The sequence below is a fragment of the Rhineura floridana genome, chromosome 2 (genome assembly GCF_030035675.1).
Source record: "Rhineura floridana isolate rRhiFlo1 chromosome 2, rRhiFlo1.hap2, whole genome shotgun sequence".
Lineage (NCBI taxonomy): Eukaryota > Metazoa > Chordata > Lepidosauria > Squamata > Rhineuridae > Rhineura > Rhineura floridana.
This window is the reverse complement of record NC_084481.1, coordinates 210,206,193-210,231,570: the sequence shown is the minus strand read 5'-3', so window position 1 is coordinate 210,231,570 and position 25,378 is coordinate 210,206,193. Positions and strand designations below refer to the sequence as shown.

General features: G+C 42.2%; 1 protein-coding gene across 7 annotated transcripts in view; it reads right to left on the bottom strand.

Moving 5' to 3' along the window:
* Positions 1-1,880: 1,880 nt before the first annotated feature.
* Positions 1,881-25,378, bottom strand: part of TUNAR (TCL1 upstream neural differentiation-associated RNA) — an 83,258-nt gene continuing 59,760 nt past the window's right edge. Inside the window, exons 1-3 of one of the 7 annotated variants that reach the window (XM_061613264.1) lie at positions 13,286-13,600; positions 4,579-4,652; positions 1,881-2,780 (exon numbers count right to left, since the gene is read on the bottom strand). In XM_061613264.1, the coding sequence (XP_061469248.1) occupies positions 2,595-2,741 (147 nt within the window). In that variant the 5' untranslated portion in view covers positions 2,742-2,780; positions 4,579-4,652; positions 13,286-13,600 and the 3' untranslated portion in view covers positions 1,881-2,594. Of the gene's footprint in view, positions 2,781-4,578; positions 4,653-5,396; positions 5,419-13,285; positions 13,601-22,663; positions 22,824-25,378 lie in introns of those variants that run through there. The other 6 variants (XM_061613265.1, XM_061613268.1, XR_009761011.1 and 3 more) reach the window with 6 other exon arrangements.

Sequence of the window (25,378 nt, the reverse complement as noted above, 5' to 3'; positions counted from 1 at the left end):
TGTTTGCTACACTCTATATAGCTGCCCTATGAGAGGAATTCTCTGTGCCACTTCCAGCATTCCTGTCTCCCTCTGAGCTCACCTCACCCAGTGGAGGCTGCTGGCTCTGATGTCAGTGGGGCATGGACAGCTCCTTGAAAGTTCAGACTAAAACCTGGAGCTAATTCACCGCCCCACCGACATTGGAGCCACCAGTCTCTGCTGCCCTTGCCCTGTATGGTTTAACAGTTAATTTCCTCTTCCCAGAGAACTGTGGGAATTGTAGCTGTGTGAGGGGAATAGGAGTCTCCTAACAACTCTCAGCACTCTTCACAGGATTCATTGGGGGAAGCCATTACTGTTTAAAGTGGAATAGTAATGGAATAAATGGATGGTGTGAATGTGGTCCAAGAAAGAAACAAGGAGTAGCAACAAGTGCTCTGGAACGATCTGGACCCAAATGTTTATGACATTTGATTCCACGTCTCATTCCTTAAATAGGTGGGAAAGCTGAACAAAAGATTGCCCAAATCTGGATTTGAAAAGTTGAATCTTCCAATGCTATGGGCAGGGCCATAGGTCAGTTGTTAGATCACCTGCTTTGCATGCAGAAAGTCCTTGGTTCAATCCCTGGCATCTCCAGGTAGGAGTAGGAAAGATTCTCTGTCTGAAACCCTGGAGGGCCACCGTGCTCCAGTGCAGATAATACTGAGCTAAATGGACAATAATCTGATAAGGCAGTTTCCTATGTTCCTATCTGCTCTTCCTAAAAAACACCACCACCACCACCACCAAATCCACCTGGGAATGTTCTGAAAATAATAGTGAATTAGAGGAATATATCTTCAAAATATGAGTGGAATACTGGCTTGAAAATTTCTCATCTAAATCCATTTCAGATCAATGCAGGGCCAGTCCTGAGGCAAAGTAGCAAACAGTGTGTATTCCACCCCCTCTACCCCTATAGTGAAGGTGGATAGTACCCAAGACCAATCAAGTAATGATGGTACCTGAGGCAAAAGACCCCCATATATGCTTCTCTCCCTCCCTGGCAGTAAAAATACAAGGGTATACAACTAAACAATTTTCTGCCCTTCCGTGACACCTAAAATCAGCTACAGGACGTGGCTGCCTCACTTTGCCTAATGGTAGGGCCAGAGAATGTCATAGCTCGTTCAACAGACGGTTGGATTTTCATTCACAATCTATATCCCATCTTGACATGTAGGGTTCAATGTAGTGTTAAGGAGATCATTTCACCAGCACAAGCATTTCTCCTTGCCCGACAGAACTCTCTCCTTCCCCCATGTGCTGTTCTGGGGGTTCTCCTGATCCTCTGGAGCAGATTTGGGGAGGGTGTGAGGTGTGGGGGGGGGAGAGGGAGGAAAGTCCTCTTGTGCTACTCCAATCCTATAATTTACCTCAAAGGAAGGCCCATTGAACTGAAGGGTATGTCAGAGCAGACATGCATAGGCTTGCAATCCTGGTCAGAAATGGAAACAGGGAATGTTGAAAGAGGAGAGTTCACTTGACTATCTCTGAGAGAAAGTGTGGAGGTGGAGAAACCCTTCTTGCCCCCGTTGCCATGTGTCCACACATACAGCGGTGTCCCTGCAATGAGTCGGCAAAGGTTGCTGTGCAGTGCTGTCGTACCCTCATATGAAAGGCAATTTTTTCAACTGACATTCCAACTTCAAGTCAGGCATGTAAGCATGATGCATGTTTATTCTAGAATGGAGTGCGGCAGTGCTGAAAATAAGGTGCCTATCTAATTTGTGGGTGTCTTTTTTAAAAAAAACCACAACTTGACATATGCTATTTTAGATTGGTGAGTACGGAATACAGGGATATTTCACGGAACAAGTCCAGGCAGAAACAAATCACATCAGTGTCACCCCAAGTTTTGGCTCATGCTAAAAATATAGCACATTTATTAAAAATATATATTTATAAACATCAATGTGAAGAGAGACAGATGCGAAGCAAATAGGTGAGAAAAGAAATGCCATGTAACTTTGCTCAAGGTTTTACCTTTCGGTTGCTCAAACAGCTCAGTGGAATAGTTGTTTCTCCCCCCCCCCACCTTGTGACTGCACCGTATGTTCATTTAAAAATAAAATAATAGCAATGAAAAAAACCCCCAAAAACTTGCTAGCTTCGACGTAAATCAAACCAAAAGGAGAAGAAAGATACAAACTAACGGGCATGAAAGACAGCGACGCAGCTATCTGTGGAACATCTCCTGGCACAGATATGCTATATATTTGTCACTGTTTATAATAGCATCCAGTCTTTGGCTGTATTCAAATGTTTTATCTGTTGTGGGGAGGAGGGGTCCCCTGCACACACACCCCAAGCTGGTACTTACAAATTTACAGTCATTTCTCTAGAACAAATGAAAAGAGGAAGCAGAGAGAGGGGCGAGCTTTGCTTGTAACTGTGTGAAAAAAAGTCTTGTTCAATTAATTGTGCTCCAACCTCCACAACCGGCAGGCAGTGCCTTTTATGATGTCTTAATATACTACAGAGTCAGTTCTCATTAAGCCATGTGTCAGTGGCTGGCAACATTTGTCATCACTTCTTGTCAGCTGTCTTCACCACTTTGTGTTTGCGGCTCACAATGTCGTGTAGATGTATACAAAAATGATTACGACGAGGTTCAAAATAGTCCCAATAATCCCCAGCATTGCCAGGATGGATTCCTCCTTGCTCTCCTTTTCTTGGTTGTTTTTTTCTTCTTCATTTCCACTAGTGATGACCATCTTGGTAGCCAGTTTCTTTATCCCTCTCCTCAGGCTAACCTACAATTTAAAAGGGAGAGAGAGTCAGATGACAATTGCTAGTAGGGATGGAAGGATCTGTCAGTTTTGGTTCTCTCTTTAAATTCTGTCTTTGATGCTTAACGTCTAGGATTTTTTAAATCTATCACTGCAATAGCTTCTCTTCCTTTAATTAGTGTGCAAAACCAAATTGTGTGTGTAGTCCTAATATTTGCATTAAAAATGTTGTGACTAGGGATATCAATTTCAGTTCCCTTATTTTCTCTTTTTTCCAAGCTTAAATTCAGTTATCCAGGTTTCTGCAGCAACTTGCATATTTTTTTTAAAAAAAATTCTCATGAATATTCTTTAGCATTTCAGTGCAAACTTCTCCTAATAAAGAAATTTTTGTATGCAGTTTTGACTAATGTGCACATTGTTGCAAGACGTGTCTCCTAATATAGCACATTTTGTATGTTATTTTTACTAACATATTCATTTTTATACACATTGTCCTCTAATATATGTTTTTTTGTAAACATTGGTTGGTTGGAGAACTGCATTGCAAAATTCGGGTAAGTGTGAACTTTGAAGAATGGCTGTGTTTTGGTTCTCATTGTTTTGGAAAGTGTTAATTTGATAGATTTGGCTTTAAATACAAACTGAATTGCACTTCTTCCTCATCCCTCTGAATTAGGGATGGGCAAATCTGTCTAATTCGGTTTCTCTTGGTTCCTAATTTTTCCACTCTTATGTTCAGTTCTCCAAATTTCTACATTGGTTTGCGATTTTTTTAAAAAGTCCACACGAAAATTCACCAGTATTTTAGTGCAAATTTATCCTAATAGATATTTGTATGATATATCACCTAATATGAGAGCCAGTGTGGTGTAGTGGTTAAGGTGCTGGACTATGGCCTGCGAGACCAGGGTTTGAATCCCCACACAGCCATGAAGCTCACTGGGTGACCTTGGGCCAGTCGCTGCCTCTCAACCTCAGAGGAAGGCAATGGTAAACCACCTCTGAATACTGCTTACCATGAAAACCCCATTCATAGGGTGGCCATAAGTCGGCAGTCCATTTCCATTTTTTTTCATTGCCTAATATAGACATTTTGGCAAAGCAATGTTACCTAACAGAATTCATTTTTGCCTGTTATTTTCACTAATGTATGCATTTCATGCACACTTTAATATATGCATTACTTGGCTGGAGAACTGCATTGCAAATTTCAAATTTCAAAGGATTGCTGTGTTCTGGTTTGTTTGTTTAGGAGAGTGTAAAGAGGTAGGTTAGGTAGGTTCACCTTTAAATGTAAGCAGCATAGAATATCTTCCTGATTCCTATTATGGATCTCACTTGTTAATATTCTACCCAATCATTCTGTCAGGCAGTTCGATGTTTGTTTACTTATGTTGTTTACTTATAAGATTTCTAACCCATTCTTCAGCATAAGTTCCAGGGCAGGTTACAGCAATATAATCATTCAGTTGTAAAAACACGTAAAGCAGTTACAATTACAAAAATAAATAAGACAGTAAAACCTTTCCAACCAAAACAGAACATTATAGAATCAATAAGAGGTGGGTTCTAATAAACAGTAATTGTCAAAACCAGAGTAAAGAGGTGCATCTTCAGCAGATGGAAGAAGCTGTACAATGAAAATGCTCGATGAAGTGGAGGCCTATTGCTCAGCGCAAGTGCAGCAGCCCACGCTAAACTCCCAACTCCACAAAGCTATAATCTAGTCTCTTCACAGTTTCGCACATTTATATTCAATACATTACCTATAGCTCAGTCCCTTTTCTGTACTTTACATTCATATTCATGTTCACATTACCTCATATTTAGAGACATATCTGGACAGCACAGCCAATCACGATCATCCCTATGGTCCCAACTTTGTGTCCAAGGCTAAAAAAAAAGGTTTTAAAATAATAAATTTCAGTAGGAGTGGCTTAGGGAGGACAAGAGAACCCTCTGAATCTCCATTCTGATTTTATTTCCCTTAGAATAAACTTTAGCCAATCAGGAGTCCCTCAGAAATACATTGAACATATCTCAGCATTAGGGCAGGACTCTGAAGAGTCTCCCCAACCAATCAGATGCATGTATTTGCAGGCTGCTTGCTGCTCTTTTCTGATGCTGAGTTACTTTTCCCTCCTTTTGGAAGCATCAGGTTAAAGCAGCAGCAAGCACAATCCTCTTTTCTTTTCTGTCGCCAGCTAGCCTATATCTTTGTGAGTTCACTGTTCTCATTCTGGGTTCATCACACACACACACCCCAATGAGAGGAGCGGTGGCAAACTATCCCCAAAGCATGTTTGGCTGGCATGGGGGGGCAGAATCCATTTTTTTCATGGGCCAGACTGGGCCTTTTCTATTGTTGGGAGGGAAGGAAGGGAAGAGAAGGTGATTCATCGTGGCATAGTGCCCCTCCAATGTTTGGTTGGCAGCAGCAATGCAGCAGTAGGGAGGGCAGGTGAGTGTCGCTACCAAACCATGGAACCGCTGTTGTTGCTTCTATGGATGTAAGGAAGTGAGGCTAAAGGTCAATGAAATGCAAACAGAAAAAGAAAAACAGAAGACAGTGATGATATCTTAAATGCAATACCATACCAACCACAACAAGAGTGAGACCTTGTCCTCACATAATACCTTTGGCTCTGAAATCTGCACTTGTTGCTGATTTGCGACCAGGCCAAGTTCAAGGTGTGCTTCCCATGTTCCAGGTGCCACATACTGCTTGTTCTGCTCTTGCAAAAAATCAGTCCTTTAGTGTGGCAGCACATACATGTTGGAACTCCCTGTCTATTGACATTGGGCAGATGCCTTAACTGAACGCTTTTCAGCACTGCTGAAAACTTGTTTTGTTTAGGCAAGCCTACCCAAGCATGCAGAAGCTATTATGCTTTTTATCTGTTTTTAATTCATTGTTGGTTATATTATTGTGACTGTTTTAAATACCTGTCTAACTGTTTAACTGTTTTTGCTAAAATATTTACTGTTTTAATTCCTTCTGTAAACCACTTTGAGGTTTGTTTGTTTTTACAATAAAGCAGTATATAAATGTTGTAAATAAAATACATAAATAAATTTTGGAGTCACTGTGACCCTTGGGTCTCTTTCTACTTTAAGGAACAATGGAATCTGCCTTATAGCTACTCAGGCCAATTAGTACCTTCTAGCTTAGTACCTTCTAGATGAATTAGTACCTTCTAGATGACATGGACTAGCATTGGCTCTCCAGGATTCCAGGCAACACCAGAGATTGAATTTTGGACCTTGCATGCAAATCATATGCCCTAGCACTGAGCTACAGCCCTTCCTCTGTTTAAAAAAGGATATTTTAAAATTGTTCTTTTCAATTCACTAATGAATACCTAGGACAGATCCTCACCATTCATTTAACGCATATTCAACACACATTGAAGCACATGAATCACACCACAGAATTATGGGGACTGTAGTATGTTGAGGGTGGTGGGAACTATAACTGTGAGGGGGAAACTACGCTTCCCAAGATTCTTTGGGGGAAGTCATGCACTTTAAACGTGAGTTGGATGTGCTTTAAATGTATTGTGTGGATTTACTTTAGAAACTTTGCCAGCATGCAAATCGTTCTAATTATTATGTTTTAAATGGAAATAAGCTATGAGGTTTACTAGGTGACCATGGGCTACTCACCATCTCTCAGCCTAATCTGCTCCTGAGGGAAGGGAATTATGACCATCCCAAGGAAGAACAGCACATTTAAAATGTAGAGGAAAAAATAATGTACAAACATAGTGTGAAATCAGATACTATCGGGACATAGTATGAATAAATATTTATATAAGCATCACTGTCAAAGATGTTTATTATTTACACAACCTGTAAAGATATTTATAGTGCAATCCTATGCATGTTTACTCAGAAGCAAGTCTCAATGTATTCAGTGGGACTTACTCAAACAGGGAGGAGTGCACAGAACTGCAACCTCAAATGATAAGAAACTTCACTCATCCATCCCAAAATTCAGGATTAAAGCTTTATATTGGGGAGGTTTTCAAAACACTTCCCTCTTCAACAGCCCAGGAAAATTTAAACTTGTTTGACTCCTCATAATTAGAAAAGCAGAACACATTGTAATGGCATTTAGATCTCCTGCACACACAGAGAAACTTTTGCTACTGCTGAAAGCTATAAACTTACTCAGTTTATGAGATTTTCAGACAAGCAGCAAAAAGCAACCGTTTTCTAACCTTGCAATGGGTTCTAGCTATTGCCTGGAGGTCAACAAATCCCTTATCTTTCACAACCCTGATTTATTGGCTACAAACCTGAAAGGGAGAGGTTTGAGCTGCCAGCTACAAGCTCATTTAACAAGTTGTGGGTGGGAGCTGGCTGATGTTTTGGTGTATAGCTCTTAAAACAGACCACCTAGAAACTTAATTTTTTTAAAAAATGAAAGCTGAGAGTATGAAGATTGAGGTGACTCACCTAGAGACCTGCAGAGGACCCCAAAAATCTGGAGTTTCTGAGTGAAAACCAGAGAACTGGTAACCCTAATGGCTATGAACAGGAGGTGGGAATATGAAAGGAACTAGAGACTGTGGAGAAATTAGTTCAATTTGCATTTTAGTGCAAGCCTACCTCATTTGGTTTGCCTGAACCAGTACGCAAAAGTCATAGCCCTCCAAATTTTGCAATCTGGCTCTCCAACCCCCCAAAATTGGTTGTCCAGCCACTCCGGGCGACGTACAAAATAAAAACATACAAATACATTAAAACATTAAAAATCTCAACAACAATAATAAAACCTAGCCCACCCCAAAAGCCTGCCTGAAGAGCCAGGTTTTCAAGGCCCAGTGGAAGCTCATCATAGAGGGGGCATGGCAGAGATCATTTGGAAGGGAATTCCACAAAGTGGGGGCCACAATTGAAAAAGCCCTCTCCCTAGTCCTCACCAGTCTAGCTGTTTTAACTGGTGGGATAGAGAGAAGGCCTTTTGAAGCTGATCTTGTTGGGCGGCATCGCTGCTGATGCTGGAGGTGCTCCTTCAGATAGACTGGACCGAAACTGTATAGGGTTTTAAAAGTCAGAACCAACACCTTGAATTGGGCCCAGAAAACAACCAGTAACCAGTGCAACTCCTTTAGCACTGGAGTGATGTGATCTCGCTGGCGGCTGCCTTTGATCAGGCAAGCCGCAGCATTCTGTACCAGTTGCAGCTTCCAGACCGTTTTCAAGGGTAACCCCACGTAGAGCGCATTACAGTAGTCTAGGCAAGAGGAGACCAGGGCATGTACCAACGATGGGAGCAGATGATTGGGAAGGTAGGGGCGCAGCCTCCATATCAGATGGAGTTGATACAGTGCCGCCCGGCTCACAGCTGAGACCTGAGCCTCCATGGAGAGCTGGGAGTCAAGAATGACCCCCAGGCTGCAGACCTGGTCTTTCAGGGGCAATTGTACCCCATTGAGCACCAGGTCAACATCCCCCAACCTTCCCTTGAATGAGAGATAGAGCTGCGTGTCATCGGCATACTGGTGATACTGCAGCCCAAATCCTTTGATGATAGCCCCCAGCGGCTTTACATAGATGTTGAACAGCATCGGGGAGAGGATGGAACCCTGTGGCACCCCACAAGTGAGAGGCCAAGGATCCGAAACCTCATCCCCCAATGCCACTCTCTGGTACCTACCAGAGAGGAAGGAATGGAACCACTGCGATACAGTGCCCCCTATGCCTAACCTCTTCAGGTGGTCCAGAAGGATACCGTGATCAACGGTATCAAAAGTCACTGAGAGATCCAGGAGGACGAGGAAGGTGCCTTCGCTCCTATCCAACGCCCTCCTCATATCATCCACCAAGGCGACCAAGGCCGTTTCAGTCCCATGTCCAGGCCTGAAGCCTGATTGAAATGGATCCAGATAATCCGCTTCCTCCAAATGCACTTGCAACTGCTTCGCCACCACTCACTCAACCGCCTTGCCCAGGAATGGCAGATTTGAGATGGGCAAAAGTTGTTCAGATCTTGGGGATCCAAGGAGGGCTTCTTTAGAATTGGTTTTATTATTGCCTCCTTGAATGCTGATGGCATTACTCCCTCTTCCAGGGACGTATTTACCACCATCTTGATCCCCTTGCCCAGTCTATGCTTGCAGCTCATACTGAGCCACGACAGGCAAGGATCGAGTAAGCAAGTGTTGGCTTTAAGGTTGAAAGCACCTTGTCCACTTCATCAGAAGAAAGAAGCTGGAACCGATCCCACATCACTGGAGCACCACTGGCCGCCTCTGGCTCGCTCACTGTGTCCACAGCGTACGGAATAGCACTCTTAATACGATCAATTTTCTCCGTAAAGTGCTTTGCAAACTCATCACAGGAGGCCTTAGCATGTTCCATCGGTTCCGGGGCAACTGGACCGACCAGGCTCCAGACCACTTAGAACAGCCTCCTGGGACAGCACTCTGCGGATGCAATAAAGGCAGCATAAAAATCCTTTTTTGCTGCCCTTATCGCCACATGGTAGGCTACCGCAGCTGCTCTGACCCATGTCCGATCGGTGTCAGCGCGAGATTTCCGCCACCGGCGTTCTAGCCGTCTCACCTCCTGCCTCAGAGTTCGCAACTGTGGAGTATACCATGGTGCCGTCTGAGCTCTATTCAGGGGGACAGGGTGTTTCAGAGCCATCCGGTCTAGTGCCCTGGTGATTGCAGCATTCTACCCTTCCACCAGGGTCTCAACCAAGTGCCCATGTGCATGCTCCAAAGAATCCCCAAGCGCATTCAGGAATCCATCTGGATCCATCAGACGTCTGGGGCAGACCATCCTAATGGGTCCTCCACTCCCATGGAGTGTTTGTGGCACCAAGAAGTCCACCCTCACCAAGTAGTGATCTGAACATGACAAGGGGATGGTGGATGTACCCCCAATTTTCAGATCACTCCCCTCCTCTCCCAAGACAAACACAAGGTTGAGTGCATGACCAGCTATACGGGTGGGCCCTGTTGGGATAAGGTGCAGCTCCAAGGAAGCCATGGTTTCTATGAAGTCCCAAGGCGTCCCTGTGAGGATGGCCTTCAAGTGTACATTAAAGTCCCCCAGTACCAATAAATTTGGGGACTGTGCACGCACATACGAGACCACCTCCAGTACTTCGGCCAGGGAGTCTGTCATGCAGCAGGGTGGACGGTACAAGAGCAGAATCCCCAGACTGCCCTTTGGGCCCAACCTCCAGTACATGCAGTCAACAACCCTGGTCTCACGGAGAGGAGGCCTGGTGAGTTCCATAGACTTGGGCCCACAACAATAACAAGTCATGCTTCTGGCCCATGGGGGCCAGTAGTAGTGTGCCCCCAGATGATCTCAGTGATCAACCTGGGACATACAAGGTTAAGGTGGTCCTTAAGATATCCTGGGCATAAGTTATTCAGGGCTTTTGTACACTAGTACAAGGAGCTTGAATGGACAATTGAACCCTGCACCACAGTGGCTGGGCCAGCCCTAGCAGAAAGGTTTATATGGGAGCAGACAGTCCCTGAAGTAATTTTGCTATGAGATTCACCATTGCATGACCACCAACTGCTGGGTTGTGCCCGTAGAGCTGTCAAAACCTATTTATTGTTTTTTTTAAAAAAAGCTAAATCATTTTTAGAAACCTTTTTTTAAAAATTTCAGCACGCCTAACCGGACACAATTCATTTATGTATACTTGTTTTTAAATTCTGCTCATTTCTTCCATACATTATTGATAACCAAGCCTCCACCTGCACTATACATTTAAAGCAGTATCATATCACTTTAAACAACAATGGTTCTCCCCAAAGAATCCTGGGAACTGTAGCTTGCAAGTTAGGAGACCTCTCGTCCCTTCACAGAGCCACAATTCCTAGAGCTCCCTGGGAAGAGGGATTTACTGCTAAACTGCTCTGAGAACTGTAGCTCTGTGAGGGGAAGAGGAGTCTCCTAACAACTCTCTGCACCCAAACTACAGCTCCCAGGCCTCTTTGGAGGGAAGCCATGACTGTTTAAATATGATACTGCTATAATGTGTAGTGCAGATGGGGCCTATGTTATTGGTTTATTTACACTGTGTATAGATTATAAAATTTTGATTAAGTGGTCTATAACATTACTTAAATCAAATAAATAAATAACTGCTAGGCTCCCTGTTACGCTTCCCTCCCAGACCATCTGGGCTCCTCACCCCAGAGCCAAAAGGGTACACTTCTTCGCCCTGCTCAGTTATCAGAATTTCTGATTTTGAGATTTTATACTGCAGATGAGGGCATAAGCAGGCTTGGCCAAATCTTATTTCTGTTAATATAATTGGAAACACAATTCCAGGAGGTAAGACGTTTCTTTCTTTCTTTCCCCTACCTAAAAAGGAAACTGCAATGACTTTCTTATAAATAATGCAGAATAAAACCATAGATGGAATCGTTCTTCTCTTTGCTTTTATTTCTTCTCCTTAATGTAAAATGAAATATAGACAGCTGCTGGGGCATGGGGGGGGAGTCCCTCTTTCTGAAGCAGCAAGTTCTTTTGGAGATAGTAAAAACCAGACTTTTGTCAGTTGACTGGTTTTTGGTGTCTGAAAAGCAATCAGATTCTGCCAAGCGACATTCACAACCCACAAGGTTCAATATCCATCATGGCCCTGATTTTGTTGTGGTTTCATCCCTAAGGGCCCATTTCCACCATGCATTTACAGTACTATGATTCCACTAGGGATGGAAGGATCTGTCCATTTGGGGTCTCTCATTTTTTCAGTTTTAAATTCAGAATACAGTCTAATGCAGGGGTAGCCAATGTGGTGTCTTCCAGATATTGTGGACAACTCCCATCATCCAGGCCTGGCTTGGGCTAATGGAAGTTGTAGTCCATAACATTTGGAGAGCCATTGGCTGTAGAAGGCTGTTCTCATGATGCATGATGTATCTGAGTCCACCTCACTGGTTGGATAGGAATGGGAAACCACCTGGAACACTGCCTTGTGCTCCAAGATGCAAATACGATAAACATCACCATTTTTAAAGAGGTTCACACTGGGAAATGGAGCACAATTGGAACTGGTTTTATGTTCTCAGTTTGTGTGTGGTTGAGCAGCTAAGAAATCAATCCTGTTTATACAGGCTTATGCAGAAATAAGATCCACTGAATTCAATTAACCTTACACACAAGTGAGCGTGGCTAGGATAGCTTTGTGTTTCCAAGAAGCCAATAATATGCTCATGCACATCTTGGGACATTTTGATGAAAAGGAACGGGCTGCCCAGAGACTGCCCAGTGCTACAGGTTTAAGCATGCTTGTGGGGACATAAATCAGCAGAAGATGAAAGAGAATAAAATCGAATAGATAAATGCACTCGTAATTAACTAGAATCAAATGGAATGCACAAGAATTTAACATGAGGATCCTGTTGTGAAAGTACTCTGTGCTAGGTGCCAGTGTGGCAACATCAGCTTTATTTATCACAGGCTTGTCACATTCTGTTCTCTTTCACATGCTTCAAAACATCTGACATCCTTTAACACAGGGACATCTAATGAAGCTGAGGTAGTGATGGTCACTCTAAAAAGAGGATTACACAAATTTATGGAAGATAGGCTAGTAATGGCTGCTGGCTACAATGGCTGTGTTCTGCTTCCATTAACAGAAGCACTCTGTCTCTGAATACCAGTTGCTAGGAATCATGAGTGGGAAGAACGCTGTTGCATTCAGGTCCTACTGTTGGGCTTCCCATCGGCATCTGGTTGACCACTGTCAGATGGGTCTTTGGCCTGATTCAGGGCAGCTCTTCTTATGTTCTTATATGCAATGGGTCTTTTTTTTAAAAAAAAAACAACCCTCCTTTTTCAACCTGGCAGGTCAAGAGGAGCATCAGGGCCTGAAGCCCATTTGTTTCGTTTCATCATCAGAGGCAATAACTAGCTTGCCGTTAGGGAAGTTTCACACTGACCAAGTTTGAAAACCTCTTCACTTGAGCTGTATGCTGGCTAGGGATGGAAGGATCTGTCTGTTTCAGTTCTCCCAGTTTCTCCTTTTTTCCAGTCTGAAATTCAGTTCTCTACATTTCTGTAGCAATTTGCAATGAAAAAAAAATCCTCATGAAAATTCGTCAGCATTTTAGTGTGAATTTCTCCTAACACGTGCATGTCTGTATGCAGCTTTGACTAATGTACACATTTTTGCAAGCTATTTCTCCTAATATAGTGCGTTTTCACAACTATTTTTGTTTTTATGCACACCTTCCCCTAATAAATGCATTTTTAAAAAACATGGGTTGGAGACTTGCATTGCAAAATAAGGATAAGTGCAGATTTTGAAGGATGGCTGGTGTTTTAGTTCTCATATTGTTTTGGAAAGTAAGAATTTGATAAATTTAGCTTTAAATGTGAACTGAATCAAATTTCTCCCCATCCTTAATACTGGCTGATCTCAATGGGAAGAGAGCAACAGCATGTTAAAAAAAAAGAAGTTAAATAACAGAGGGATCTTCCATTCTTTTGTCTAATTCATAAGGCTCGTTTACAAATTCCGTAGAATCTTCTCTTACCTACTTGGTAATTTGATCACTCTCTACTTTAACAGACGAGGGAGACGCTCAAGGAACATAGGAACTCAGGCTCTCCTTCGTGTCTTCTTTCCTAGGGTTGCTTCAGCCAATCAAAGCAGGTTTATTTTGTGTGCCTCTCTCATCTGCAGAGGGATGAAACTATCCTCCGAAAATTAATGCTCTCTTATCTGTTAATGTGTCCTCACAAATAATAGCCTAGGGATAGAAAGCACACTTAAATTTCAGAACAATTTGCTTGGGTGCTTGTCTGTGATTGTGAATTAAAGCATACAGAGCTGGTGGCTGATAGTCAAGTTACAGTGAACAGACGCGGGACTGATCCTCATTTTCAGTTCTTCTTTCTGCTCCATTCAGATCAAGAGGAGGCTGCTCTTGATTTACATCACCAGCAGGTGTGGCCTTTATGAACTTGTTACAAAAAGGCTTGACTTGTTTTGCAAATCATCAGATAATGCTTGCCAGCATAACACTGAGCCTGGTCCAACATGGTGTCAAGCAAACTTTGGCGATGCACTAATTAATTACTTTTGGCACTGTCAAAGCTGTGAGAGTTGAGGCCGTTCAGTGCTCTATGGGATAAGCTTTCCTCGTGCCTCTCTCTTGAGCATCTTATTTTTATTCTATTTATTATTTGATTTATATCCCGCCCTTCCTCCCAGCAGGAGCCCAGGGAGGCACACAAAAGCACTAAAAACACATCGAAACACCATAAAAACAAACCTTAAAAGACACTAAAACGAACAACTTTAATCTTAATAAATGATTGCTTGTAATCTCAAATCACATCACTCCCACAACATTTTCAAGTGCAAGCCAAGGTGCCGGCAACATTCTGAGCCCATCTGAAAAAGGTGAAGCATTTCCATCCAGATTTTCTTTGCCTGGATAGGGAAGGGGTGCCCAAAGGTAGTGCAGCATGTGTTGTTGTTGATCCCACTCATGGGCCACAATCAATTTGCATACTTGGCTTGGCAACTAAAATGTTTTTAAGTGATTTATATAGAATGTGGTCTCTAAAAGTACTCTGCTATGTTTAAGACCATGGTGTTGTCTCCACGACATTAATTTGAGTTTGTTTGAATGTTTTTAGCTCCTGAGGAAGGAAAGTATTTCCGAAACGCGTAGAGCACTACAATAAATTTTACTCGGCACCAGAGCTTGCCTCTCCTTTTTGTCAGCAACTTTTAAACCAGCCACTGTAACACTGCCTTTAACTGCCAACAACAACAACACACACACACAAAATAGCTTCACAAACTGATTTCTTCTACGCATTAAACTGAAGTTAAAGCACAAGAAAGTTGTGTTCTATTTCTCTGGCCACTTGGCAGCCCTATTCCTCAGCTTTTGCGATCACAGATTTATCTTGGACCAGTTGATACTTGTTTATAAGTAAGCCAACTTGTGGCAAGACTCCTTTACTTTTATAACAGCTGTGTGACAAACAGAGATTCGACAGGTAAATCTTCTCCTGCCAGGGAGATTAACTGATAGGATGTCACGTCCACTTCTCATACAGCTGTTCAAGGTATAGGAGGGTCCCTACTAGGGTTGGCAAACCTATTGCGTAGTCACGGGTAACACAGGGTGCTTCCAGACAATTGCTAGTTTTCAATAACATGCTGGCAAATTCAGATTGCACAATCACATTTGATTAGGAGGTCTTGCACGACAAACCCACTTCCCCCAAAGATCAGAATTTTTTGCGATAAGATGACAGGAATATGCACTGAAAAGTGTGGGAGGACAGTAGGGATGCTTAAGAAATGTGATTCAGTTCACATTAAAAGATGAATCTACCTAACTTGCACTTTCCAAAACATTATGTGAACCAAAACAGGCCATCCTTTGAAATTCACACTTCTCCACATTTTGCAATGCAGTTCTACAGCCAAGTAATGTGCACAAAAATGTGTAAACTAGGGTAAAATATGTACATACATATAGCAGTAAAAATAAGAAACAAAAATGCCTTATGTTAGGGGAAGTTGCCTTGCAAAAATGTGTGCATTAGGGAAAATTGCATACCAATGAGGAGAAATTCACCCTAAAATGATGATGAAATTTTCATGATGACTTAACTTTTAAGAATGCCTCTGGGTGATGGTAGGCATGTGCATGCCAGCACGCTGACATGGCAACACAAGAGGTAGATGGGGCGGGCAGGCCTGTTTAAGGCCACATCACCTGAACAGGGGTGTTTCCTGGGAGGGTGGAGCTCCCACTCCGTGCTCTGCAGCACCATCGGGTCATTCGGCCCCACAACCCAGTGCTGGCACAGATTGCGAAATGGGAGCTCCACCCTCCCAGCCTAATGCTCCAGGGGCCTTTGGACAGTGCCCGACTTGGCTGCCCACTCGTGCTGGGCCTACTTGGGCTAGAAGAGGTGTGAGGAACCTTTGGCCCTCTAGATGCTGCTGCTGAACTCCAACTTCCATCAGCCCCAGCAAGCATGGCCAATGGCCAGGAATGATGGGAGGAGTTGTAGTTCAGCAACATTTGCAAGGCCAGAGATTCCCCACACCAGGGCTAGAGTATTGTGCAAAGAAGTAGAACAAAGTCCAGTGATCTTCTCTTGGGCAAGGGGCTGCACAAACAGAAACATGAGAACTGAGGGAGAATCTACCTAGTATAGCATTCAGAGAACTCCTCTGCAAGTTTTCCAGAGCAGCACCAGGGGCTGATTTCCTTCCATCCATGGTTCTTTAGATCAATGGTTCTTTCCACCCAGCTCTTAAAAAATGACCTCCCTCTCCCACTCTAGTGATAGTTCAGTAAATAGGAACATGGCAATTGAGACCACCCATCCACATCCTAGTGCTTTCTAGATGTTTTTGACTACAACTCCTATCAGACCTAGCCAGTATGGTCAATGGTCCAGGATGATGGGAGTTGTAGTCAAAAAATCTAGAGGGCACCAGGTTGAGGAAGTGTGGTCTAGAGCCACTTAACAGCATCTAGCACAACCTAAATCACAAAAGAGGGATTTGGGTAGAAGGAAAGGATGTAATTTAAAAAAATGTAGGGTCAATTAAAGTCTGGCTGCAAAAAACCACTTTGGAGAAATTCAAGGGAGTATAATGGGTCAAGAGAGACACAGTCTGTTGCAATGTAAAGGTCACAAAGTCTTTGTCATATCCTTCAGTATGCAGTTGGGTATGAGGGAGGGAATCTCTGTGGTCAGGAAGGCTGATGAGATTAGAGGCTACTAGAGGACATGTAGTAGAGTTTTGCTGCAAATTAAAAAATCTCCCCTGAGTCAGAGAGGTTCTCGGATCTCATAACTGTGAACATCTTTATGCCAAGAAATGAGCCATTTTTTGCCTCCTCAAGTGCAGCAGCACCTCCACCCACATAGGATAAGCGACCCAACCGATGCTATTCCAGCTGCATCTGCTTCCCCTCTCTTCTTCAGCCTTGGCTCCCCAGATGCTGTTGGACTACAACTTCCATTGTCCTTGGCCATTGGCTAAGCTGGCTGGGGTTTATGGGAGTTGTAGTCCAGCAACATCTGGAGACCCAAGGTTGAAGAACAGTGTACTACCCCAGTTCGCTACCAGTTATTTATCTCAATAAATAATCTCCACCACCCATTTGCTAAGGCAGAGATAGGCAAGCATTTTACACTTGAAGGCCACAAGCAGCGATGAAATGACAGTTTTGGGGAAAGGACATCTTTGTGTGTGGCTGGGTCCAGCAGTGGGGCTGGAGCTAGTGGCAGATGGAAACCCAATCTCTCTCCCCCCCATCTCTCTCTCACACACACACACTCACACACACACTCGTATAGGTTTGACAGACTCTGGGTACATACTAGTGACAGGAGAATGATGCACAAGGAGGGTCATCCCTGTATGCCACTCTCCCCATGTAAATTGTGCTCCTCTCCCCCAGCTTTGGTAGGCAGCAAAATATGATGGTGGGGTGATTTGCACATGTGGAGGGCCACACTGAAGTACTCTGAGGGCCACATGTGGCTTGCAGGTTGAGGGTTGCCCACCAGTGTGGTAAGGGATTAAAACAGTCCTGGTTGCGACAGGCAGGCAGGAGAGATGGATGTCCGAGGGAGCTTTTGAAGGAATGGGTTGGAAGGCTTCTTGAGGATGCTGTGTCATGGGCCACAGGATATTGGAACAGATGACTCTCAGTTCCCTTAGAGAAGAGTTACACAACCCTTGAGCCATCAAGCCAAACACAACCCAGCAGCAGGGATGTAGTTGTCCAGGGTCTCAGGGTATGTGTGACTTAGACCCTTTACTTTTTTGAGTGCAGGATCCCTATGTCCCCAGCATCCTGCAAGCCAATCAACAGTTCGGTTTACTGAATATATGTATCACTTCTCACTAAAAAAGTCCTGACATGATTCATAATCAAAAATACAATCATAAAAGCACAGAGACACATTAAAAACAGATTTAACTATACAGTCAAATCATTGGTGCTGCCCAAATGCCCAGGAAAACAAAAACATCTTTGCCTGTTGTCAAAGTAAAGACAAGGTTGGTGCCAGATGGGCCTCCCTGGGGAGAGCATTCCATAATTGGACTACTACAGAGAAGGCAATGCATGCCATAAGCTGTAGTAACCTCCTGTTCATGTAATGCTGGGTGCTTGGGACACAACACCCATCCCCACATTTGTCTCCAGTCTCAAACAGGCAGCGAAATTTAGGAGTTTTATCCTAAGCTATCCTAGTTACCCTAAGGAGTTTTATCCGCATGGCAGTAGGCTGCATTTGCTTGCTGAGACAAAGGCTATGGAGCTTGATCCAGAGCCAGATTTAGAATTTATTTCACTTTATGCAGATATTGGATTTGGATCCCGCCAACATGGCCCAACCCTCATGGCTGCTCACAATAAAATAAAATTTAACATGCAGCAATAAAGCATTCTAAAGAGTGCTGTGTCTGGTAGGAAGACACACAACCACAGATCATCTGAATTGTTATGTTATTCAATGTACATCTCAATACCCCACAACAATATGCAAAACCACACCATTGTGAAAGCTTTATTGTGACCTTGTGATCACAATAAGCATATATGGTACTTCCAGATTTTGGACCAGTCCCTGCAGCAGGACAGGCTGGATTCCCCCCCCCCATTTATTGTAGTATGGTATTCCCGATCTCTATGTATAGATGTGAAAGTTGACAGTGAAAAAGGCAGATAAGAGAAAAATCAACTCATTTGAAATGTGGTGCTGGACGAGAGCTTTGCACATACCATGGACTGCGAAAAAGACAAATAATTGGGTGTTAGAGCAAATTAAACCAGAACTGTAACTAGAAGCTAAAATGATGAAACTGAGGTTATCATACTTTGGACACATCATGAGAAGACATGATTCACTGAAAAGACAATAATGCTGGAAAAACAGCAGGGAGTAGAAAAAGAGGAAGGCCAAACAAGAGATGGATTGATTCCATCAAGGAAGCCACAGACCTGAACTTACAAGATCTGAACAGGGTGGTTCATGACAGATGCTTTTGGAGGTCACTGATTCATAGGGTCGCCATAAGTCGTAATCGACTTGAAGGCACATAACAACAACAGCAACCTATTCATTACATGCAGTTATTTAATCAATATATACCTTGCGTTTTCGAATGAAAATTCTCACAAGGTGGCTTATAGAGCTTTAAAGAAACAATAAAACATATAACATTTAAATGAAGAAAATTTAGAACCAATTAATGAAATGAAAGGTTCTTAATGAAAATTAAGAACCAAACAGTTAAGAACCCTGTGAGTAACTCGGACAACCTAATCGTTGTTTTTCTCCATCTCTGAGAATGCTAGAATATGGGTCATCCAATGAAATTGATTCAGATCAAATAAAGCCCTATTTTGTAAAATGCAGCTGGGGGGACTGTACCTCTGGCCTGTGAGCCTAATTAGGCTCACCAGGCCTTCTCATTTGGCCTGCAAGGCTGTTTCAGATATGCCACACACCCCTGTCCTTAGGGATTTTGGATAATTCCATCAGAAACAGAAACAGGAGCTGAAATTGCTGCAATTCACATATTCATTTAAGGTCAGGAATGGAAATCATTCAAGCGAATACAAGCGGCATTCACTAATTGTTATTGTTTAGTCTGCAAACATTATGTATAGATTTACATTATTTTCTCCATTCCACTGAAACATTATTAATTACACTAGAGTTTCAGCCATAGTGGATACTGAGGTGAACAATGTAGGTTTTAATGGAGGCTGAACTGTAACAGACTGGAAACAGCACTGATGGAAACAGCACTGATTGCAATGAACACAAGATGGGATGGAAATCACTGCCTCCTTAGATTCCTAGCTGCTCCATATTTATTTATTTAAAATACTTCTAACCTGCCCTTCTGCCTTACAATGGGGCACTTAGGGAAGCTCACACTCAGGATGTAGCCTAGGGAAAATTCTGAGGGCTAGATAGGGAGATCTGGAGGACCGCATTTGGCTCCCGGCCTTGAGATTCCCATCTACACACTTCCCCCACCCCAACAAGAGGGTAAACTGTTTTATTGGAACTCCAGGCCACAAAGTAGGCACATGATCACACAGGGGTGGATGAGATTTTATATTTCATTGCAGGCAGTATCAGAGGGTAGAGGGAGGAAACCAATCTATAGTGATGTGCATTGAAATGATGGCCATGAGTGTGTACAAAACAAAAGTACAGGGAAGAAATTGTTCAACAAGAGCTGAAAAGATTACTCACAGAAGGTTGTCGAGGTCTGTGTCAGACTATGTGCAATTCAGTGCCAGCAACACAAGTTAGAAGTGCCCAGAGGCTCTCTGCTCTCAGGCAGAAGGTCACTAAACACTAACAGTTGATCTATGGCTCGTGAGACATGAAGAAAGAGTCATAACCCAAAATATAACAATGCATAGCGGGTTTTTTCTTGGCTTGTTTTCATGATCCATTGAATGTAGGTTTGTGCTGCTGCCTTTCCTTTGAGCACCATGACAGATTGCTCTAGGGCTGGAGGAAGGGAGGAATGTATTGCTGTTTGTCCAAGTGACTTGGAGTGGGTCGGAGGAACCTTTTTCCAGCCTGAAGGCCACATTCCTTCATGGGCAAACTTCCAGGGGCCGCAACCCAGTGGTGGGTGTGGCCAAAGGCAAAAATGAGTGGGGCAGAGGCAAATTTGGGCAGAACAATGGAGAGGATGCTTTTCTATCTACATTCCAGGAAGGCAAAAGCCTGGGGTTTCTAGACACTAGGCATGGAAGGATCTGTCAGTTTTGATTCTCCCAGTTTCCCACTTTTCCAGTTTTAAAGTTCTGCAGCAATTTGCATTTTTAAAAAAATGCTTATGAAAATTCTTCAGCATTTTAGGGCAAGTTTCTCCTAATAAACACATTTTTATGCCATTTTGACTAATCAGCACCTTTTTGCAAGCAATTTCTTCTAATGCATTTTTGTATATTCTTTTCACTAATATGTTCATGCTTACACACACTTTTCCCTAATATTTTTGTAAACATTGGTTTGATAAGTGCAAATTTCAAAGGAAAGGCTGTTTTGGAAAGGACACATTTCATGGCTGTGTCATGTTTTTTCAGGAAGTGCAAATTTGGTAGATTTGGCTTTAAATGTGAACTGAATCGAATTTCTACCCCTTTCTTACCACTACACACACACAGCTCCCCATTATCCAGCCAGGCAAGCAAGAGACATGATCACAGCTCAAGCACATATTCCAGCCAGGCAAAAGCCCTTGAGGAAGGTATAGAGCAGGCTAGGGTTGCCAGGTTCATGGCCTGAGACTGACCCTGTATCTTTAGGAGGAGAGAAAGTCAGCCAAGTGCAGATGTTCTTGCAACCCTGTAATGGGAAAAACCACAAGGTGGAATTCTCCCTTCCCCCTGCAAATCTTTTAAAGATACAGAAGACCCCTTGGTTGCCAGCCTCCAAGAGGTCTTTTGTATCTTTAAAAGTTGTGCAGGGGGAAGGGAGAATTCCACCTTGTGGTTTTTCTCATTACAGTGTTGCAAGAACACCTGCACTTGGCTGGCTTTCTCTTCTCCTAAAGATACAGGATCCATCTCAGGCCATGAACCTGGCAACCCTAGAGCAGGCCCAGTGAGGGATAAGGCCTAAGGTGAGTCCCAAGGGCTGGGCTGAGAGGCCTGCAGGGCTGTGGCCATCCTCCCGGCTCACACATCCCCACCCCTGGTCTGGAGTGACCTCAAACTAGTTATGTACAGCAAAGCTAAGACTCCCAAGTAAGGGTACACAAGATTGCAACCACCCAGGTTGATTCCATCTAGGTTTACTGGGAAGTAAGCCCCACTAAGTTCAACAGAGTTCACTCCCAAGTATGTGTGTGCCTCATAGGAACATAGGAATGAGTCAGACTCATTTAGTCCATCTAGCTCAGTATTTTCAACACTGACTGGCAGCTACTCTCCAAGGTTTCAGGCAGGGGTCTGTCTCTGCCCTACTTAGAGATACCAGGGCTTGAACTTGGGCTCCTCTGCATGCAAGAGAGATCCTCTACCACTGAGCCAGGGCCCTTCTTCTTTTCATTATCAGAAATGTTGTTGTTGTTGTTATGTGCCTTCAAGTCGATTACGACTTATGGCAACCCTATGAATCAGTGACCTCCAGGAGCATCTGTCATCAACCGCCCTGTTCAGATCTTGTAAGTTCAGGTCTGTGGTTTCCTTTGCGGATTCAATCCATCCCTTGTTTGGTCTTCCTCTTTTTCTATTCCAACTACTGACAGAGGAGCTAAGGAGTTAAACCTCTAGGTTTGCAGAGCAGCTATATTAAAAAGACAAAAAAGCAAAGTAAAAAAAATATTCAGTGCTCCTGACTTTGCTTTTTATATCAAAATTAGAGCAAGGGCCAACAAACTCTAATTTAAAATCACAGCAGGACTGCCATTCAGGTTGAAGCAGAGTGTTCTTTTTAAAAAATATGTATTTGTCCATTGAATTTAGCAATAGAAGCTTTCCTTCCATGGGTTCAAAATTTATATTCCTTCTGCTTTGTGAAAGCATCTCTTGGGAAAGATAAACTCGCCCTGTGGCTGTAATTACACCAAGTTCCTTCTTGTGTATTATGTGCATGCAGTCAAATGGAGGAAGACCTGCAAGTGCATTTGAGCAGAGCTGTGAAGTGGCTGGGGTTGTAACTACATGCCATTTCAGCTATCAGGAACGAGCTTGCAATGCCTTTGCTACTTGTTGCATTTCTACAAAAAAAAGTACACAGTACACGCAACCTGTTGTACACAGGCCTAGATTTTTCCCTAAAAAGCATGGACTTGTAAAGTTTCTGAAGCTCATACATTCTGTGAAAGCCTGACATTCAGCGGTGTGTGGAAAACCAAAATAAATGCTTTTACTGACCTCTACAGGCTCCCTGGAGGGAAACTGCTGTTGGTCTGTACTAGGATGGCCATGCATTCTATTGTACAGAGGACAGACCTCTATTGACAGGTAGTCAGAGAACAGTCCCTTATTTGAAGGCATCTTTGTTTGAAGGGTTGGCCAGTCCACATTCAGTGTAATGATAATGGACCACAAGAAGGGAGAGGAGGAGGGGCCTTGAGGTTGCCCATCAATCATTAGCACCTGGACAGCAGACTGAGCAGCTATGCAAGTCACCTGCTCGCAGTCTTCCCCACTATGGTAAGATGTAATGTATTTTTTCCCTTTAAATTATAGCCATTGTTTCTAAATTTGCTTCTGTAATACAAAGTTGCATGCATCCCACTCTCCAAGTGGTGAGAGACGTCAGTGGTTTGGACGTTTGCCCAGGGTTCGGTTTTCTTAGAATGATTACTGGAGACTGTGTTGTCTTTAGGATATATGCTTTTATTTACACATGTATACAACCTGAGCATAAGATGGGAGGACTCACAGCATTAACATTCCAACAGATATTTGTTTCCCCATTAGGCTTCCAGGGAGCCTTCCCAAAAGGCATAGCTTTGGATTCAGCACAGAGAGCAAGTCAAGCCTCTTTATCTTCCCAGGTCCAAATTAAACTAGCAAAGGCTGGCTTTCAGGCGATCGTTCTCCTACCTACTGCTGAGAAAGCATTTGATAATTTGAATTGGAAATTTATGTTTAAGGTTCTAGAGCAAATGGACTTTGGAGATAATTTTATAAAATGGATCAGATCGATTTATACATCACAGAAGGCACAGATAATTGTCAATGGGGATTTAATGGACTCATGTGAAATACAAAAGGGTACAAGACAGGGATGTCCATTGTCCCCCCTTCTATTTATTCTGGTTTTAGAAGTGCTGCTTAGAGACATAAGGCAAGACAAAAGGATTTCGGGAATAAAGATAAAAAAAGAGGAATATAAATTGAGAGCATTTGCTGATGACTTGATAATTGTATTAGAAAATCCCTTGGAAGGAATCAAAGTATTGATCGATAAACTAGAAGAATTTGGACCATTAGCAGGATTTAAGATCAATAATCAAAAAACGAAGATGTTGGTGAAAAATTTATCTTTAAGAGATCAAAACGAGTTAATGGAGAAGATAGATTTTAAAATAGAAGAAAAGGTGAAATATTTAGGTATCATTATGACAAATAAAAATTCAAAGTTGTTTCATAATAATTATGAAAAACTATGGACAGAGATTAAGAAAGATTTGTTAAAATGGGATAAATTACAGTTGTCATTAATGGGTAGAATATCTGTAATAAAAATGAATGTATTGCTGAGAATGATGTTTCTATTTCAAACAATACCTGTCATATCCTCTGATCTACCTTTCAAACAATGGCAAAAAGATATTTCTAAATTTGTTTGGCAGGGGAAAAAACCAAGAGTTAAATTTAAATTATTACAAGACGCCAAAGAAAGAGGAGGGCTGGGATTACCAAATTTGAGACTTTATTTTGCTGCTTGTTGCTTAGTCTGGATAAAGGAATGGATTCTATTGAGGAATAAAAGATTATTGGATTTGGAGGGTCACAACCTGAAGTGGGGATGGCATGGATATCTATGGTATGATAAAGTAAAAGTTAATGTGGATTTTAATAATCATTTTATAAGACGTCCTTTGTTGAATATATGGAATAAATACAAAACAAGGTTTTTTTTCGAAAATACCACTATGTGTTTCAAGTCAAGAAGCATTTTATAGAAGAGAAATGGCTGGAAAAGAGAAATGGTTAACTTACCAAGAACTATTAGAAAATGTGCATGGTGAATATATAATGAAAGAGAGAGAACTAATAAAAGAAGGATATAGTTCACAATGGTTTGCCTATTTACAATTGTTAGAAAGATTTAAAATGGACAAGAAAATGTATGGGTTTGAAATAAATAAATCTAATTTTGAAATAGGTTTGTGTACAAATGATGAATGCATAATTGCAAAAATGTATAAATTTTTATTGAAAATGGACATGGAAGAAGAACAAGTAAAAGAGTGTATGGTTAAGTGGGCAAAATTTTTTGGTTATAATATACAAATGGATCAATGGGAAAATATGTGGAAAAAAGGTTTGAAATTTACATTATGCTATAATCTTAAAGAAAATTTTTATAAAATGATGTATCGTTGGTATATGACTCCAGAAAAGTTGGCAAAAATGTATAGTAATGTTTCTAATGTATGTTGGAAATGTAAACAACAAGAAGGATCTTTTTATCATATGTGGTGGTTATGTAAACAGGCAAAATCATTTTGGGCACAGATAGGTAGGATGATGCAAAAAATCTTAAAGATAAATATTCAGTCAAAACCAGAATTTTTTTTATTGGGTTTTATGGATAAACAAAAGGAAAAGGAATATGGAAGAATAATATTATATATGATCACGGCAGCAAGATTACTATATGCACAAAAGTGGAAAATGGAATCAATACCAACAATGGAAGAATGGCTATTGAAATTAATGGACTTAGTTGAGATGGACAAATTGACATGTCTTATTAGAGAAAAAACGACAGATACATTTCTTAAGGAATGGAAGCCTCTTTTGGACTTTTTGTTGAAAGAAAAAAATGAAATGATGATAATGGGATTTGACGATTAATTAAGATAGACTATGGAAAAAAGTGAATTTCGTATGCTTTAGGGGACAGGTTTG